Source organism: Elaeis guineensis, chromosome 8 (assembly GCF_000442705.2).
Source record: "Elaeis guineensis isolate ETL-2024a chromosome 8, EG11, whole genome shotgun sequence".
Lineage (NCBI taxonomy): Eukaryota > Viridiplantae > Streptophyta > Magnoliopsida > Arecales > Arecaceae > Elaeis > Elaeis guineensis.
In genome coordinates, this window is record NC_026000.2 from 118,431,736 (window position 1) to 118,449,952 (window position 18,217).

The window sequence follows — 18,217 nt, forward strand, 5'->3', positions numbered from 1 at the left end:
TCATTACAAGTTCTTAGATGTTGTTAGCACTGCTACGTGCATGTGATAGAAAGTGAGAGCTGATCTTATTGATGTAGCTTAGAATTAATATTGCATTCTTAGTTTATTATTAGAAATACTTTATAAATTTTTTATTTTGATTAGTGATTGAAAAATAGTTGATGTCAGACTCCTGAGAACAAAAATTTTGGATATTTCTTATTAGTTTGGATTTATTGATTATTATAATTATTTAGATTTTAGTTGTTTTGGTTTTATTTTGCTGCATTATTTATGATATCGTGATAGAAATCTTGCATACTTATGGGAAAGAATCCCATGAGTATGCAGCAGCTGCCAGATCTCTGAATCATGATTTGGTCCCGAGACTTATAATCCTCCATGAAAGTCCACTATAACCACTGTGGTCAAAGAAGAGCAAAGAAAAGGTTGATTTTGCTTTCCAGAAGTCATCTGAGATGATACCGGAATCCAACATGAAATCATACAACAGTGTCAACCCTCCACCAAAGTCCATTATAGCTGCTGCAGTCAAAGAAGAATGAAGAAAATATTGATTTTGCTTTCTAAAGATAATCTAAGATAATACCAGAATCGATCATGAAATCATATATAATGCAGTCACTAAATTCATGTCTCTTTAAACGTAAAATTTGTTTATGCATTGGCTTTATCCTTCTTCTTTTTTTTCTCTCTCTCTTAAGCAAATGGTGGAAAACTCCACCACTTATCTCATTGAGGAAATTTTACGCCTTATCTTAGCCATCACTATCCATCACCGAATTTCCATGATATATTGTCAAACTTTTTTGTGCCTTAGACATAGCAAATTAATCATCCATCGGTGTTGGAAATAAGAACGTAAGTTCATATCAGGCTTATAAATACCAGCTAGACCTCCATCCTCCAGATCTCAAAACAAGCTTAGAAGAGATGGCCTGCACCAAACTCTCGGTTATGATGCTTCTCCTACTTTCTGGTATTACTCTCTTCTCATATGTGGGTGGTATGTCTATTCTAATACATGGACTGGCAAGAAACTAATCAGTTTATTTTCTTTACGTTCTTGGTGTTTGATGCTAAAAGGCATGGTTTTGTTCGCCGAGTTGCAAAGCAGCACCGGAGGAGTCATGGCCTGCCCTCTGTATTGCCTTGATGTTAAGTATGTCACCTGCACATCTTCTGGTGATAAGAAGCTGCCAGCCACGTGCAACTGCTGCCTTACTCCCAAAGACTGCACACTTCACCTCTCGGATGGGACTCAGTTGTCATGCTCTTGAGATGCCCTTCAAAAGCTTGGGGAGGATATCAATTTAAGTTATATGTATGGAAGTAATTCAGATTCACTTGGCTACGTTCTACAACTACCTCACCGGATTCTGGATGCATCATCGTCTATTATGTAGTCTTTGTGACCTTATGTAAAAAGCTTTCTTTTTCTTTTAAATCTCCATTGGCTGAAGCTCGGGACCTGCTTTTTGTTTGTAAAACAGAGAACCTGAGAGCAAAATATTGTTCTCAAAATTATTGATTTGGCGAAAGCATGTCTGGTGGTTTGGATCATAGGCACAATTTTCGGCACTAATGTTTATTCACTAATATTTACCGGAGATATTGTATAAATTATGATAACGAAATGTTTATGATTTTATGCATACATGATTGATTTTATAACTTATTTTATTATATGTCCTATAAAATACTTTATTTTATATTATCTGTTATTTTATTAATACTATTATCATAGGAAAAATTTATGCTTGGTCCAGTAAGCAAGCGTAGGTTTTACTTACTGAGCTAATGTAGCTCATATCTCTTTTTTTTTTTTTTATAAAAAAATCAGATGAGGAATAACGGAAGATCTAGATTTGAGGGTCTACATAGTAAGCTTGAAAATTTTGTAACTCAAACTTAATTTATTGGATGATCATAGACTTGTACTTAACTATTTATAAATTTTAAGATATGGATTTGATATTTGATTTTGGATTTAGATGCTCTAGATCAATCTTAATTTAATTAATGATTTGAATTGAATCTTTTTATCATTTTTTATTTATGATACATCTTTTATTCTATTTAAGATAATGAATGTTTGCCTTGTGTTATCGTAGGCTGCGCTCTTTGATAGCATCATCATGTTATGTCCCAAATTTAAATGTAACAGAACCCATATAGATAATTTTAGAATTTTCTATGGATAGTCAAAGTGATAATTCAAACGTCAAATATCCTTAGAAGTCCACTATAGCTGCTCCAGCCCGAGAAGAAAGAAGTTTTTTTTTTCTTTCTAAAGATAGTCTAACACAATATTGTAGTTTTCCATGATATATCTATAAGGTCAAAATACTAAATTCTAATCTGCATATAATGCACTCCTCTTTCTAGGCCATCTTTGTCCTACACTAGATTTTCAAATGATCAAATGTTTTAAGCCTCACGCATGACAAACCATCCATTCATATTAGAAATAGGACCATGAATTCATTCCGGCCCTGCTCTTTAAATGCCTGCCATACCTCCATATCTCCCATACCTTGAAAGAAGCTCAGAAGACATGGCATGCACCAAACTCTCAGTTGCAATGCTTCTTCTACCATTTGGTAGTCGTCCCTTCTCTTGACAGTGTATATATTTGTATGTATGGACTGACTATAAGTGTAGAGACTAACCCATTTATTTCTTTTCATTTTTGTTGCTTAATACGACAAAATATTTTTGCGATAGTAGAGCCTGATCCATCCTCTTGATCGGAGTCCTATTTATGCACTATGGTTGGTAATCATGGATCCCACTGCGCGGCCAGTGGCAAGGGGTCAAGGGGGGCAGCACCCCCTTTTCGAGAAGGACTAGGAGGGGTTGAACCCCACCGAACAAATGATAAAGGATGCACGGTGTGGATGGCTATGATTCTCCTTTCTTATCTCATTGGAATGGAGGGCAAATCTAAAAACATCCTATCAGTTGTTAATCCTAATTCCTGGTATAAATAGATAATCATTGGGTATTCAAATGTATGAGAGCATCGCATCCAAAAGAGAGGAGAGAGCTAGCGGTTGTGCTGTGCAAAAGAGAAGGCGTGTGAGAGTGAGTTTCTTTCAATCTCTTATACTCCTATAAACTCTCTAATTATATAGTAAAAATTTTCTATACGATCATGGACGTAGAAGCAAGAGACTCTGAACCACATAAATTCCTGTGTATTCTTGTGTGTGTGTGATTTATTGTTCCTTCCTTCTTCCTCCCACTATTCTTTGCATCTCGCTATGCGTAGGGCCGAGCCCTAGTTCCTAACAACTAGTATCAAAGCAAGGTTCAAGGAGAAGAGTGGGAGCAATGGCGGTAGAAGAAGGGAAGGTGAAAATCAACAAGTTCAATGGCAAAGATTTTGGTTTCTAAAAGATATAGATCGAAGACTATCTGTATCAAAAGAAGCTTCATCTACCTCTTGAAGGTAAAAAATCAGAAGAAATGTCATAAGTAGATTGTGATTTATTAGATCACCAAGCATTAGGGTCCTTCAATTGATGCTGGCCAAAAACGTTGTTTTCAACATCCTGGAGGAGAAGACAATAGCAGATTTAATGAAGATGCTATCAAACATGTATGAAAAGCCCTCGGCCTCCAACAAGATATATTTGATGTGCCAAATGTTTAATTTGAAGATGAATGAGGATGCCTCTATCATAGATTATATCAATGAGTTTAATTTGATTACTAGTATGTAGAGATCAGTTTTGAAGATGAAGTTCGTATCTTGATTCTTCTATCTTCTTTGCCTGAGAGCTGGGGTGCTACTGTGATTGCTGTAAGTAGTTCTTGTGGCTCAAATAAGTTAAAGTTTAAAGAGGTCCAAAATTTGATTCCCAGTGAAGACATCAGAAGAAGAGAGTCTAGTGAGAACTCTGGCTCTGTCTTGAACACATATGAAGGCAAAGGAAGAACTATGCAGTGCAGTGAAAGCCGTGACAAATCCAAGTCCAAAAAGAGAAGTCAGTCAAGACCGAAAGACGATGGCTATTGGCATTGTGGCAAGAAGGGTTACACTAGGAAGAATTTAGGTTCAGAAAGAAGAATCAAAACAAAGGCCACAATGAGGAATCCATGAATGCAACTACAGAAGAAGCCAATGATGTCCTGATTCTCAGTGTGGACATCCCATGGAGTCATGAATTTTAGACTCCGGAGCCTCCTTTCATTCTACCTCACGAAAGGACTGTATGTTGAATTACATTACTAGAAATTTTAACTAGGTTTATCTAGCTCATGATGAACCTCTGAACATTGTGGAGAAGGATGATGTTCATATCAAAGTGCTAAATAGGTCTATGTGGAAGTTGAAAAATGTCAGACATATTTCAGGCTTGAAGAGAAATTTAATCTCTGTTGGGCAGCTAGAAAGTAAAGGGTATGTCACTACCTTTGTAGGTGGCTCGTGAAAAATCACCAAAGGTGCTATAGTGATGGCACGAAGGAATAAGATAGGTACTCTCTACATGACCAGCAACATCAAAGATGTGGTGGCATTGGCTAAACAAAGACAGACACAAATCTTTGGCACTGCAGACTAGGACATATGAGTGAGAAAGGGGTGAAGGTGATGCTGAAGAATGATAAGCTAGTTGGTTTGAAATCTGTTGATATTGGTCTTTATGAGGATTGATATTTGAGAAGCAAAAGAAAATCAGTTTGTCAAAGGTTAGAAGAGTACCAAAGGCAAGAAAGCTAGAGCTTATGCACACAGATGTGTGGGGTCCTTCGTTGTATCTCTTGGAGGCTTGCACTATTATATCACTTTCATGGATGATTCCACCAGAAAGGTATAGATTTACTACTTGAAAAATAAATCTGATGTGTTTGCAACTTTTAAGAAGTGAAAAAGCTTATGGAGAGTAAGTCTAGTACAAAGATAAAATATATGAGATTTGATAATGATGGTGAGTATCATAGTACTAAATTCAAGGAGTTTTGCATGTGAATGGAATTAGAATGGAGAAGATAATTTTTAGTATACTTTAGCAAAATGGTGTGGCTGAATGTATGAATAGAACTTTGAACGAGAGAACTAATAGCATGAGGATTCATGCTGATTTGCCCAAGATGCTTTGGGCTGAGGTAGTGAACACCATAGCCTACTTGATAAATAGAGGTCCATTAGTCCCTTTAGGCTGCAGGTTGCCCAAAGAAGAATGGATAGGAAAAGCATTGAATTTGTCACACTTGAAGGTTTCCGGTTGTGTCTCATATGTGCACATCAATGCAAAAAAAAAAAAAAGACAACCTAGATGCAAAGTTCGAGAAGTGTTTCTTCATTGGATATGGTACTGATAAGTTCGTTACAAGTTCTGGGATGAGCAGGACAAGAAAGTCATCAGAAGCAAGGATGTAATATTCAATGAAAGAGTTCTTTATAAGGACAAGAATGTTTCTAGTTTTGATAGTGCAGGAAGCTGATCAAGGAGAACGAGCAAGTTGAGTTGGAAGAGATCATAGAGGAAGATGTTGCTAAGAGGGTTCAAAAAAATTTTGAAAATGTTACGGCACAATCTCAACCAAGCATACTTCAGCTGAGGAGATCCCTAAGAATCTTGAGACCACCTGAAAGGTATTTACCCTTTTTGCACTATCTACTGTTGACTGATGTTGGAAAATTTGAATGCTATGAAGAAGCAATGCAGAGTGAAGATTCGGTGAAGTAAGAGCTAGCCATGAAGGATGATATGCAATCCTTGAAGAAAAATCAGACTTAGGAGCTCAATCCACTATCATAAGGCAAAAAAGTATTACATAACAAATGGTTTACAAAATTAAAGAGGAACATGATAGTAGCAAGAGATACAAGACAAAACTGATTGTGAAAGGCTTCCAATGAAAAGAAAATATTGACTATACTGAAATCTTTTCTCCTATTATTAAGCACCTAACGATTAGAGTAAATCTAAATATAGTGTAGTTGAAAATTTATACTCAGAACAGTTGTATGTCATGACTGCCTTTCTCCATGATGAGGTGGATGAGGATATCTATATGCAGCAATCTATTGGTTTTATAGTTTTTGATAAAGAAAATCTTGTATGTAAGCTGAAAAGGAGCTTGTATGGCCTAAAACAAGCCCCTAGACTGTGGTACAAAAATTTTGATGGATTCATGTCTAACAATGATTTTGCAAGGTGTCATGAAGATCATTGCTGCTATTTCAAGATGTTTATTGACAGTTTTATTATCTTGCTCTTATATGTTGATGACATGCTTATAGTTGATCGAACATGCAAGACATTGAAAGATAAAAGGAGCTGTCAAGAGAATTTCAATGAAAAATATGGATACAGCAAAATAAATACTTAGGTTGAGGATTGAAAGAGATATGGTGGCTGAAACATTGAAGCTTTCTCAAGCTAGTTATATTGAAAATGTGCTAATCATGTTTAATATATGGGTGCAAAACCTGTGAAGACACCTTTGGCTGGTCCTTTAAACTTTCTAAGAGCAATCACTTAAGAATGATGATGAGCTAAAGAGAATGTCAAAGGTTCCTTATCCTTCAGCTGTAGGCAACTTAATATATGCAATGGTGTGCACTAGACCCAATATTGTATATGCAGTAGGAGTGTGAGTAATACATAGCAAATCCAGATAAACAACATTGGGATCCTAAGATACTGGAAAGGTACCAAGAATATGGGCTTATATTTCAAGAGGGGCAGTCAAACACTATAAGATTTTGTAGATGTTATTTCAGTGGTAATGTTGACACAAGAAGAAGTACTACTAGGTATGTTTACACTATTAGAGGATAGTAGTGAACTGGGTTTCATAGGTATAAAAAATTATTGCTCTTTCTACAATCGAGGTAGAGTATATTGCTATTACAAAAGCTAGCAAAGAGATGATTTGGCTATAGAATCTTTTGAAAGAGCTAGGCAGAGAATAAAGTTACAATGTACTATTTTATGACAGCCAGAGTGCTATCCATCTTGCCAAGAATCCATGTTTCTTGTTAGGACAAAGCATATACAGCTGAGATATCACTTCATCAGGAGATTGCTTGAAGCTGGAAGTTTGTCACTTGAGAAGATTCAAGGTGCAAAGAATTCAACCAATATGTTGACAAAGACAGTCACTGTAAAGAAATTGAGGCTATGCATGGCCTCAATTAACCTTGAAAGCTAATTGAATGGAGGCGCCACACAGAATATACAGATTTATGGTACGAGAGTTTGTTTTTTTTGGGAATATACATGTTTGTTTTTCTGACAATAAGAAGCTGCCACCCAAGTGCAACTGCTGCAACCTTCCCCAAGATTGTGTCCTTCACCTATCGGATGGGTCTCAAATTTCTTGCTAGATATCAACAATATATGTAACACATCTAAATAAAAGATTTAAATATGGCCATCTACTATAATCACCATTAATCGAGGCAGAGCCAAGATTTATCAATAGACATGCCAGAAATAAACTTGTAACTATGTGTTTTTCTTTTTATATCAAAATTATATGCATATGAAGTTGCAGTTTAGATTTTAATTATCGTAAATGGCATAATATTAATAAATTAGATTAATTTGTGAGCATAACATTAATAAGTGAAGCTTGAAATTGATTGTCTAAAACAGCAATTATGCATAATAAAATTAGTTGATTGTCTAAAATTGTTGATCCAATGGTGGATACGTGCAAAGAAAGGTGAATCCTTCTTTCATGCGAAGGATCCAACCGCATCTGCTTCATTGAACTGCACCAAGGACTGCATTTACTGATGTGGTTTTAGAAGAATGCATCAAGCCTCTAGCTTCAATGAATGTCTTTGGTGATCTAAGTGGAATTATTGTATGTAGATCCTCCTATAGCAAGATTGCAGGATTTTGAGTCCTAGCTCATCTCCTTAGATCAACATCAAAAGAACTCAAAAAAAGAAATAAAATTGCTTGAAATTTAAAAATCTATAATATCATGCAATAAATAAATAAATAAAAATCTATTGTAAAGCCTCCCCACTTGGGAAGGGCCCTTAGGGGATTACCTCTTGCCTACCTTGATGCTCCCTTCATGCTTGACTAGAAGTTAACAAGTGAGATGCATATTGAAAGCTTATTTAGGTTAGATTGTGTTTGTATTTTTTATCTTTGGATCTCTAAGATTTCTAGACTTTTCTTTTCTTGAAACTTTGTTGTAACTGTAGCTATAATAGTTGGGTAACTTTCATATTAAAACTCCCTAGCTACTAAGACTTTATTTTTCCTCACTGCTATCACGTAAGGCCATTGAACCAACTAGAGGTGTGCAAAAAACTGGCCATACTGCGAACCAAACTTGAACTGGTCTCTTCATTTCAGTTTATATCTTTCAAAAAAAAAAAAAAAAAGATTGGTTTGGTGTTAATTTGAGAAAGGCTTGAATCAAAAAAACTTGATCCGATTTCAATTTGAGCTTTCATAAAATTGATTCAGCCGGCCGTGTGTGTGTATGTGTTATATTCAAACCAACCTATGCTGCCGAACTCCACCACCAACCCGGCCTATCCTGTCTTTACCTTTTCTTAAATCTTTCTGCCATTATTTTGAGTTTCATTGTAACATTCCCTAATATTGTTTTTAATTCTATGTGGGGTGTTGAGACTAGAGTTTTATTTTTGAATTCATCATGGTTATATTTTGATAAAAGTATAATTTTTAGATATTAGATTCGAAGAAGACTACATACTAATTAGAATTAATTGTTAATTATTCTCACAAGGTAAGTGATGATCCACCTTTCCTAGATTTTTTTAATTAAATAATATAAATTTTTATATAAAAATAAATCATAAATCAATTTATATTCAATTCATGAATTTTATGGAATAATGTTTTGAAAAAAAATGGAAATAAATTTATAATCAGAAATAATATTTTTATCATAGAAAATTATGCATATTATTTATGGATGTTTTATGGACTGTGTATATCTCAATTGGAATGTACTTACATTATTGTATAAAAAGAGGTTTGATATGGTTTGTATTTGGCCTCTCAACAAGACTATGTTTAGATGCTCTATTAATAGAGATTATATATTGATACTTTGATATCCTACCAATTATTCATTGATTCTTTGATATCCTATTAGTCTAGGCTACATATTGATATTTAATACTCTACTTAAGGGTGCAAACATATCAAGTCGAACTAGGTCATGAGTGGCCTTAATCCAACCCGACCTGATTCATCAATCGAGCCTTAATTTTAGAGCTACACCCAACCCAATAGAAGATTAGATTGGGTCGGCCTAAGTCTATGGCCAACATTTTTGATCTAATAGTTCATTCAGGTCAGGGCAGGTCTATGTATAACTTGGCTCCAACCCAAAAAATTCAAATCTAATTTAAGTTTGAATCAAACATAGCCAACTACGTTTTAGTTACCACAAAGCCAACTACTATTAACCACAAAAAAATAGATAATAAATAATATTGCTCTCAAAAAAAATTTGAATATAAAAATATTTTTAAATATGTCTTTGTGTTAAAGATGTTGCTTATAGAAGGCCTAAATCACAACTTAGAGGTTCAAATGGGTATGGGTCGAATGGTATAATACTAGATGCAGGTCAAATTGGGTCATGGAGTAGAAGATCTAAAATTGATGCAGAAATAAAATGAATTAGGTCAGATCCAAATTCAGTAAAATCAAATCCAATCTAAAAATAGAATAGATCCAATTTTAAAATCCGACCTAACCCCCCAAGTCTTTTAAAATAGGTTAACATCATATCTAGCCGATCAAATCAGATTGGGTCATCTATTAACCTAACCTATTTGCAGCCTTGACCCTACTAAAATGGTTATGCATTGGTACTTTAATGCCCTAGCTTTGTGACTATATATTAGCACTTCGATACCCTAATATTGAGGATTATATGTAAGCACTTTAACTATTTCTGGGCTTATTATTCTTGCCAAGCTATAAGGAATAGATGCAGTTATAATAAGAAAGGCAGTTAAGTTATATTATAATATTTTAAATTATTTATGAATATGAATATGATATTTTGAATTATTCTTATGAAAATAAAATAAATATTTGAAAAAATATGGATATTCCTGTTTTACCTTATTTAACCATTCTGACCATGCTTATGTACTTAGTATTAATAAGAAAACTTTTTAATTTATTGCTTTAGTTATCTAGATAAGGCATTAATTATCTACTGGTGCGTGTGGCAAATTGAGAGCTGATCTTATTGATGTAGCTTAGAATTAATATTGCATTCTTAGTTTATTATTAAAATATTTTAATTTTCTTATTTAGATTAGTGATTGAAGAATACTCTTGAGAACAAAAGTTTTGGATATTTCTTATTAGTTTGGATTTATTAACTATTATAATTATTTGGATTTTATTGTTTTGGTTTTATTTTGCTGCACTATTTATGATATCATGATAGAAATTTTTGCGGATCGTCTCTAGTGGGATAGTCGGATCATTGCACCTGAGTGCCAACGGTAGGGAATGGTGGAGAAGGACTGCTCGTCGAGAGAAGGCACAGTCGAGAGGACCAAAATGAGAGCGAGGGCTCTTGGTGCGTTGAACATAAGCAGGATCAACTCGGACTGATGGAAAGGTTTGCCAGTGGCGTCTAGTGACAGCTAGAAAATCTGCAAGAAAAATCTTCATCGGATATGGTTCTGGTGAGGACATTCCATCGCTCAAGTCAGTTTCTAGCTCAACAGGTCAAGAAATGAGTGAGGCAGAGTTTTAGGGTCCTGAGTATTAGAGTGTGCGTACCTTCTTGGGATCTTCTCTTACCTTCATTTATAGAGAGAGCAGGATAAAGGATGAAAGAACAAAATATACTCCGATAACGTCTAATCATACGGAGCCGCATGAGGACATCTTTAAATGGCCCCTTCAATGAGTATGCCTTTTGTCTGACGCACCGGTGGTTGCAGCGACAGGCCTTATCACGTGCATGTGGAATAATTAATGACTTTATGGTGTCTTATTATGGTGCGGAGCAGACTGCTTAGAGTATGATCTTAGGATGATGTGACTTGATATAACTCGAAGTGACTGCATGGCAGCCTCACTTGACTGCTAGCAATTTGATTGATGTCGATATCCAGATCGACCACTAGCTGGAGCAAGATGAAAGGGATTGAAAGCAGTTCGAGGTGAGTACCCTGCATGCCAGCAGTCTCGGGCTCATCAAGTAGGGTTGGAAAGTTAGATTGATAGATGATCAACCTGAAGTATCAGGTGTTATAGGCAGCTAAAGAACCCGATCTCCGGATCAGGGCTATCGCAATAGGTAAGCATGTCAGTTTCTTATCGATGCCACTGAAGAAACAGGCCGATCATTAATCGATGTAGTCTTTAACTGGGATAATATCATCATGCCTAGGTGATATTGAGGTCATCCTTCTACCGACCTCAGCTTTCAGACAAGGTCGGCCTCCCAATGAGGTTGATTTTCTAGGACAACGATCTTCTGATGAGATCAGCCCTCTAGTGACCTCAACTTTGCACTGAGACCGACTTTATGATGAACTCCACAATCTAGCTCCATGTTGGTATTCTTCTAATGGCGTCGGCTTTTATCGAGATAGGCCTCCGATCGAGGTCAATTGGAGGAAGTCAATTAAGTGACGAGGACCTACCCCAACATTTGTCCTCCAAATCCTAAGTCCGATTATGTAGTGTTCATCAGGTGAAAGAAGTTAACCGATGTATGGATCTGAGTAGCTTTCCCTGATGACCATCCCCGGAAGCCGCACGCAGTGGACTTGTTGTTTCGGGGCATGGGTCACCATTCTGTAGAGCATCTCGTCAAGTTTGAAATATGGTAGTGGAGGCAGAGCATGGCCGTATCTCCACTCCATTCTAGATCAACTGATCCTTGGTCAATCAGGGATAAGCCGACTAACCATAATATTTTTCACCTGGGTCTGTATCGTGAACTGTAGCTCATACGCCAACAGCCCTTCGGTCATAGCTGGCACGCTAATAGTTTCCAAACTCCATGGCTCTGTTAAACGGGTATTAGCTGAATAACATCGAGTTTCGTCTAGGTCTGCACCACGAACTGTAGTTTATACTCCAGCAATCCTTTGGCCATAGCTAGCATGCTAACAGTTCTCGGACTCTGCGGCTCCATTAAATGGGTATTAGCTGAATAACGTCGGATTTCGTCTGGATCTGCATCATGAACTATAGCTTAAACTCCAGTGGCCCTTCAACCATAGCTAGCATACTAACAGTTGTCGGACTCCACGGCTCCGTTAAATGAATATTAGCCAAATAACATCTCGTCGGGTACCAGCTGACGAGGATGTGGATTGGTCGGCTATCAAGCGATCAAGTTGCTGACATTTGGAGTTTTCTGAGTTGAAGGAACATTCAAAGTCACCTACCCCCTGTAGTGTCAGTCTCGCCGAGATCATAGCCGACTCATTTTGGAGGGACTTCTTGATGACTTTTTAAGAGTTTCTTCTTCAATTTTATCGAGGTGACCTCGTGTCTCGTCAATACTGCTGTTGCATCTCAAATTTTATCGAGGTGACCTAGTGTCTCATCAATGATTTTGACTGCACTACACCTCAAAAACTATCGAGGTGACTTGGGGCCTTGAAGAGGGTTTTTATTATTGTTCATTCCATTGCAGAGTGTCGCCATTTGCTATGCCTCGAATCTCGCTGAGGCGGCCTTGGTTCTTGACCAAGGGTTCTCGTCGTCGCACCTCGAACCCGACCAAGATGACCTCTAATTCAATCGAGGGTTAAGCCTCCGAGAGTGAGAGTTGTTTAACACAAAATTATAGAAAAGAAAAACTTTTATTTATAAGGCATTTCTATTAATAATACATCCGTAGATTCTCAATGTTCTAGGTTCGAGAAACCTCCATGCCATCCAGGCTCTCAATCTTGTATACTCCAGATCGTAGAACCATGAAACCTTGTAGGAACCTTCCTAATTCGGGGATAACTTTTCTTGCTTAGTTGGTTTGGAGACTTCGCTCTCTTGAGGACTAGGTCTCCGGCTTAGAAGATCTTAAGCTTGACTCGAAAGTTGTAGTATCGAGCTATCCTTTACTGATAGAAAGCCATCCTCAGTTGGACTTGCCTTTGAATCTCATCGAATAAGTCCAAATCAGCTCGTCGTTTGTCCAAATTGGTCTGTTCATCGTAGTGCTCCATCCAAGTCAAAGGTAGATCGATTTCAACCCGGATCACAGCTTCCGTCCCGAATGCTAGTTTGAAGGGATTCTTTCCGATCGAGATCGAGGAGTTATTCAGTAAAACCACAGGATGTTAGGAAGTTTGTCAGCCCAACATCCTTTGACTTGATCAATTCTTGTCTTCAAGTCTTGTAGAATTATCCTATTGGTTACCTCGGCTTCTCCATTAGACTGTCGGTGCCCATCAAGATAAATCTATGCATAATGTGGTACTTTACACAAATCTTTTTAAATTTAGCATTACTAAATTATCGATCGTTATCGGTGATGATCACTCGGGATAGACCAAAACGGCAAATGATGGATTTTCATAAAAAATCGATAGTTTTTCTTTCCATTATCTGCACCAGTAATTCGGTCTCCACCCACTTGGTGAAGTAGTCGATGGCCACAATAATGAACCTTCTTTGTTCACTGGTAGATGGAAAGGATCGAGTATATCGACTCCCTACTGATCGAATGGTCACGGTGCCGAAATGGTTGTGAGTTGACTTGAGGAAGTCTTTGAACATTGACAAACCTCTGACATTGATCGCACTTCTGTACTAGGTCGGTAGCATCTTTCTATATGGTCAGCCAATAATATTCTTGCTGCAGTATCTCATAGGACAATGATTTGCCCCCCAAGTAGTTAGCACAAATGCCCTCATGCACCTCTCGAAGAGCGTAGTCGGCTTCGGAGGGTCGAAGGTACTTGAGCAGAGGCAAAGATGATGACCTACGATAGAATTGATCATTGATGATCACATACTAGACTGCCAGTCTTCTCATTCGACGTGCCTTGATAGGATCAACTGACAAGGTTTCATTGATCAAAAACTTGACGAACAGATCAATCCAACTCGATTCATGACCGACCTGAACCTAGTGAACTTCCTCCTCGAAGTCGATGCTTGGATTTTTGAGATGCTCAATGAAGATCCTCTCTAACTCACCGTAGCTGGATGTGGCAAGTCGAGATAGCAAATCAGCTCGGGCATTCTTCAAGCAGGGGATGTGGTAGATCTCGAAGTAATCAAAATTTATTTGTAGAGATCTGAGTTTCTATAGGTACCTAAAGAGAATTGGATCTCAGGCCTCATATTCTTCTTAGCATTATCTGGCGACCAGCTGCGAGTCGGTGAACACCCTTAAGCGCTTTACATCGAAGTCTTTAGCGATCTTCAGTCCGACTATTAGAGCTTCGTATTCAGCTTAATTGTTAGAAGCTTTGAAGCCAAACAGAAGGGTGCACTCGATCACCAACCAGTCGATGTTGGTCAAAATGAGATCCGCACCGCAGTCTTGGACGTTTGAGGCTCCATCCATATGTAGAATCCACACAGGCTCTGAAGTTTCTTCTTAGGGGCGATCCTCGACTTGGCTATTCTTGGTCAGACTGGACTCAACAACAAAGTTGGCGAGTATCTATGTCTTCATCGAGGATAATGAAACATAAGGGAGATCGAATTTATTGAGTTTGACCATCCATTTGGCCATCCTCGCCAACATGTCTGGTCGTTGAGGTAGGATCCTCAGGGGGAGATCGATCAGGATCTTTACTAAGTGGGTCTGAAAATAAGGTCGCAGTTGCCAAGTCATTGTGATGATCATGAAGACCACCTTTTCGATTGAGGATATCTAACTTCCATCCCATGCAGCACCCAACTTATGTAATAGATCAATTTTTGCACCTTATTTTCTTCTCGGACTAGTACTGAGCTCATGGCTTCAGGAGTCACAGCAAAATAAATGAGTACTTCATCATCGGTATTTGGCTTTGTCAGGAGTGAAGGAGAACTCAAGTACTGCCTCAAGTCGTCGAAAGCCTTCTGATATTCTTCCATCTAAATGAAGTTCATCTGCCTAAGGGTGTTGGAGAAGGAGAGGCACTACTTTGCAGACTTAAAGATGAATCGGCTCAAAGATGCAATGCATCCTGCCAGCTTCTGAATATCCCATCGAGAGATCAGGGGCTTCATATCGAGAACTATCTTGATCTTCTCGGGATTGACCACCATGCCTTCTTTCATCACCATAAAATCAAAAAACTTTTTCAATGTGATACCGAAGGCACACTTAGTCAGATTTAATTTCATCCGATGTCTCCTCAGGGCATCGAAAGCTTCTACCAAGTAGTCGATATGGAGAGCGACTTCCTTGCTCTTCATGAGCATGTTGTCAATATAGACCTCCATATTACGATCGATCTGATTCTTGAAGATTTGTTGACCAACTTTTGATATGTAGCCATGACATTTTTTAGATCAAAAGGCATGATTTTGTACTAGTACAAGCCTTTGTTGGTGATGAATGCCATCTTCTCCTCATCCTTCGATGCCATCTAGATCTGATTATAGCCAGAGAAGGCATCTATGAAGCTGAGCAGCTGATGGCCCATCATAGCATTAACCAATTGATCAATCAGGGGCAGTGGAAAGCTGTCCTTTGGACAACTTTATTCAGATCAATGTAGTCGATGCATATCCGCCACTTGTCATTAGCTTTCTTGACCATCACAATATTCACGAGTCAATCTGGATAGGTCACCTCACGGATGAAGTCGGCTGCTAGCAATTTGTCGACCACCTCGTCGATGGCCTTCTGTCGCTCGAAAGTGAAACTTCTTTTCCTTTGTCTCACTAGCTTATGCTTGGCATCGATATTTAGTCAGTAGATAATCACATCAGGTGGGATGCCCGACATGTCTAAGGCAGACCAGGTGAAGACATCTGCATTCTTTCTCAGAAAGTTGATCAACTTTTTTCACAGTTCGCTGCTTAAGGAAGATCCAACCTGAACAGTTCTGGTCGAGTCCTCCTAGTTGAGGGCACCAAGGTAAGTCACTTTGCGGATCCCCCTCGACTTTCTTCCTCTCTTTGGTCTAATCCATCATCAATGAAAAGAGCTTCAGTCGGTTTCTTTCCTTTGACTGTGGTTAAGTAATATTATCGAGCTAGATGCTGATCTCCCCTTATTTCATCAGTTTCTTTTCTCGTTGGAAAGTGCACAAGCAAGTGATACGTTGAGATGATTTCTCAGAGTGCGTTCAGCTCGAATCATCTCTGTTGGGAATTGTGTCCCAAAACTAATCATCAGTCTGTTGACGGTTGAACTTATTATTATAATTATATATGAATTATTGAATTAATAAATATTATTTAGTTTTCTCATCACTATGTACATCTTATTTTGAACTTCTATGTGTGATGAAGTCTTTAGGACTATTTAATTCGATATAGGAGGATATATCCTTTAGTTTTTAAACTTTAAGTTCACGATCAAACGATATACTATTATTAGAACAATAGCTATATCAAGTATAGGTCGTTGTGTGCCATGTACGTTGGTTGTCCTCTTAACCAAGAAGTGTGGAGATACTAGCATAGCATACAAGTAAGATGTAGGAGTACATCTCACTGAACGTGACCAACTGCTGAGCACTTTGCTGTCAAGAGTAGCTCACGAAGGATATGGGTATAAATATCCCTCCGATCTGAGATCACCACAGTGATTGGAAGCAACTCACTATACTTTGGTGTCGGACTATCTGAATTTTTAATTCAGTGATGAAAGATTTTTGGGTACAGTCAAGTACTAGAGAATCGGTGTATAAGTCAAGATAGAATTTATCTCTCTGAATAAGTAGGAGTTAATGTATCAGTGTGTTTCAATTCAGTAAAACCTCAGCTGGGGTAATCTATGTGGTGGATTTTAAAAATTAAAACATAATTTAGATGACCATATCAAAGTTGATAGTTAAATCCTAGATCATCTTGAGTATTTAGGTCAAAGAAATAAATTATACGGTAACCATATGTCAATAGACTCTTGAATAATGCTTCGTAATCTTTCGACCTATCCAGATATCGGGTATCATTGCTAGATGATCACTTTGATTGGTATAGAAAGATTGTTCCTATACTATCAACTTAGGTTCGAACCTATGGATTACATTCAAAAAAAAATTTTGATTGATCATATGGCTGATCGATGATTAAGAATCATTTTAGAGTAAAACAGTCAATTTGATTGATGATTAATTCTATGAAAAATTATAATAAATTAATTCATTAATTATTGGTAAATTATAGAAGAATTGATTAGTAATTAGATTATTAATTAATTTAATTTGATTGAGCATTAAGATTTGGATCAAATCTAATTGAATTGGATTCAATTTAGTTTAATCCGATTAGGTTATGAGATGACCTAATCGCTAAGGATGTTCGATTTCTGATTTGATCAGAATTTGAGCTCGATTAATTTTTGATTTGATTAAGATTTAATCAAAACTATATACTATCTAATTATATTAGATTTAGTGATCTAATTGGGTCTAATCTAATTTGGTTGGGTTAAGAATCTAATTGGATGAGAAAATAATTCGAATTCAAATTCCTTGCATCTCCTTTCTCTACGCCCTCTTATTCTTCACATGAGAAAAAATTTTTATGTAAATTTTTTTCATATCCAAAAGCTTTTTCACATTTATATCTGATTTTTTTTGAATTAAAAATTAATTAATTTAAATTTGAGTTCAAATAGATTTAAATTTGAATAAAAATCTAGAGTCCAAATTGAGTTGGACTCTTCTCTTCACGCCATCATCTTTCTTTATGCATAAAGTATTTTTGTGTGAGATTTTTTACACCAATCTGATATTGATCGACCTCTCTTTGAGTTCATAAAATAAGAATAAAATTTGATTCAAAATTTAATTCAAAATTAATTTAAATTGGTGATAAGAATTAACCAACATTTGAAATTGAACCGAAACTTCTTTTCCTTATCCTGATCTTCCATAAGAAGCCACCCTTAAGAAAAGATCAATTTTGTGCAAGATTAGAAGTGACTTTTGGCATGAGAAATTTGAGAGTTGGAGCATAAAAAGTTGAGAGTGGGTTGGGTTTTCATGCATAAGAAATAGAGGAAATGTTCTTTCTCTCGGGCATGAGATGTAGAGTCTAGGATTTCAACTCTAGATTTTGTGAGAAGAAAAATATAAGAGTGAGTCTTATTC

The 18,217-nt window shown here is 37.0% G+C and overlaps 1 protein-coding gene across 1 annotated transcript; it reads left to right on the top strand.

The window, feature by feature from the left end:
* Nucleotides 1-827: 827 nt before the first annotated feature.
* Nucleotides 828-1,563, top strand: LOC140851291 (uncharacterized). The gene is made up of 2 exons (XM_073242926.1): nucleotides 828-979; nucleotides 1,087-1,563. Exons 1-2 carry the CDS (start codon nucleotides 934-936, stop codon nucleotides 1,278-1,280), a joined length of 240 nt encoding a protein of 79 aa, XP_073099027.1. The 5' UTR covers nucleotides 828-933; the 3' UTR covers nucleotides 1,281-1,563.
* Nucleotides 1,564-18,217: the final 16,654 nt, after the last annotated feature.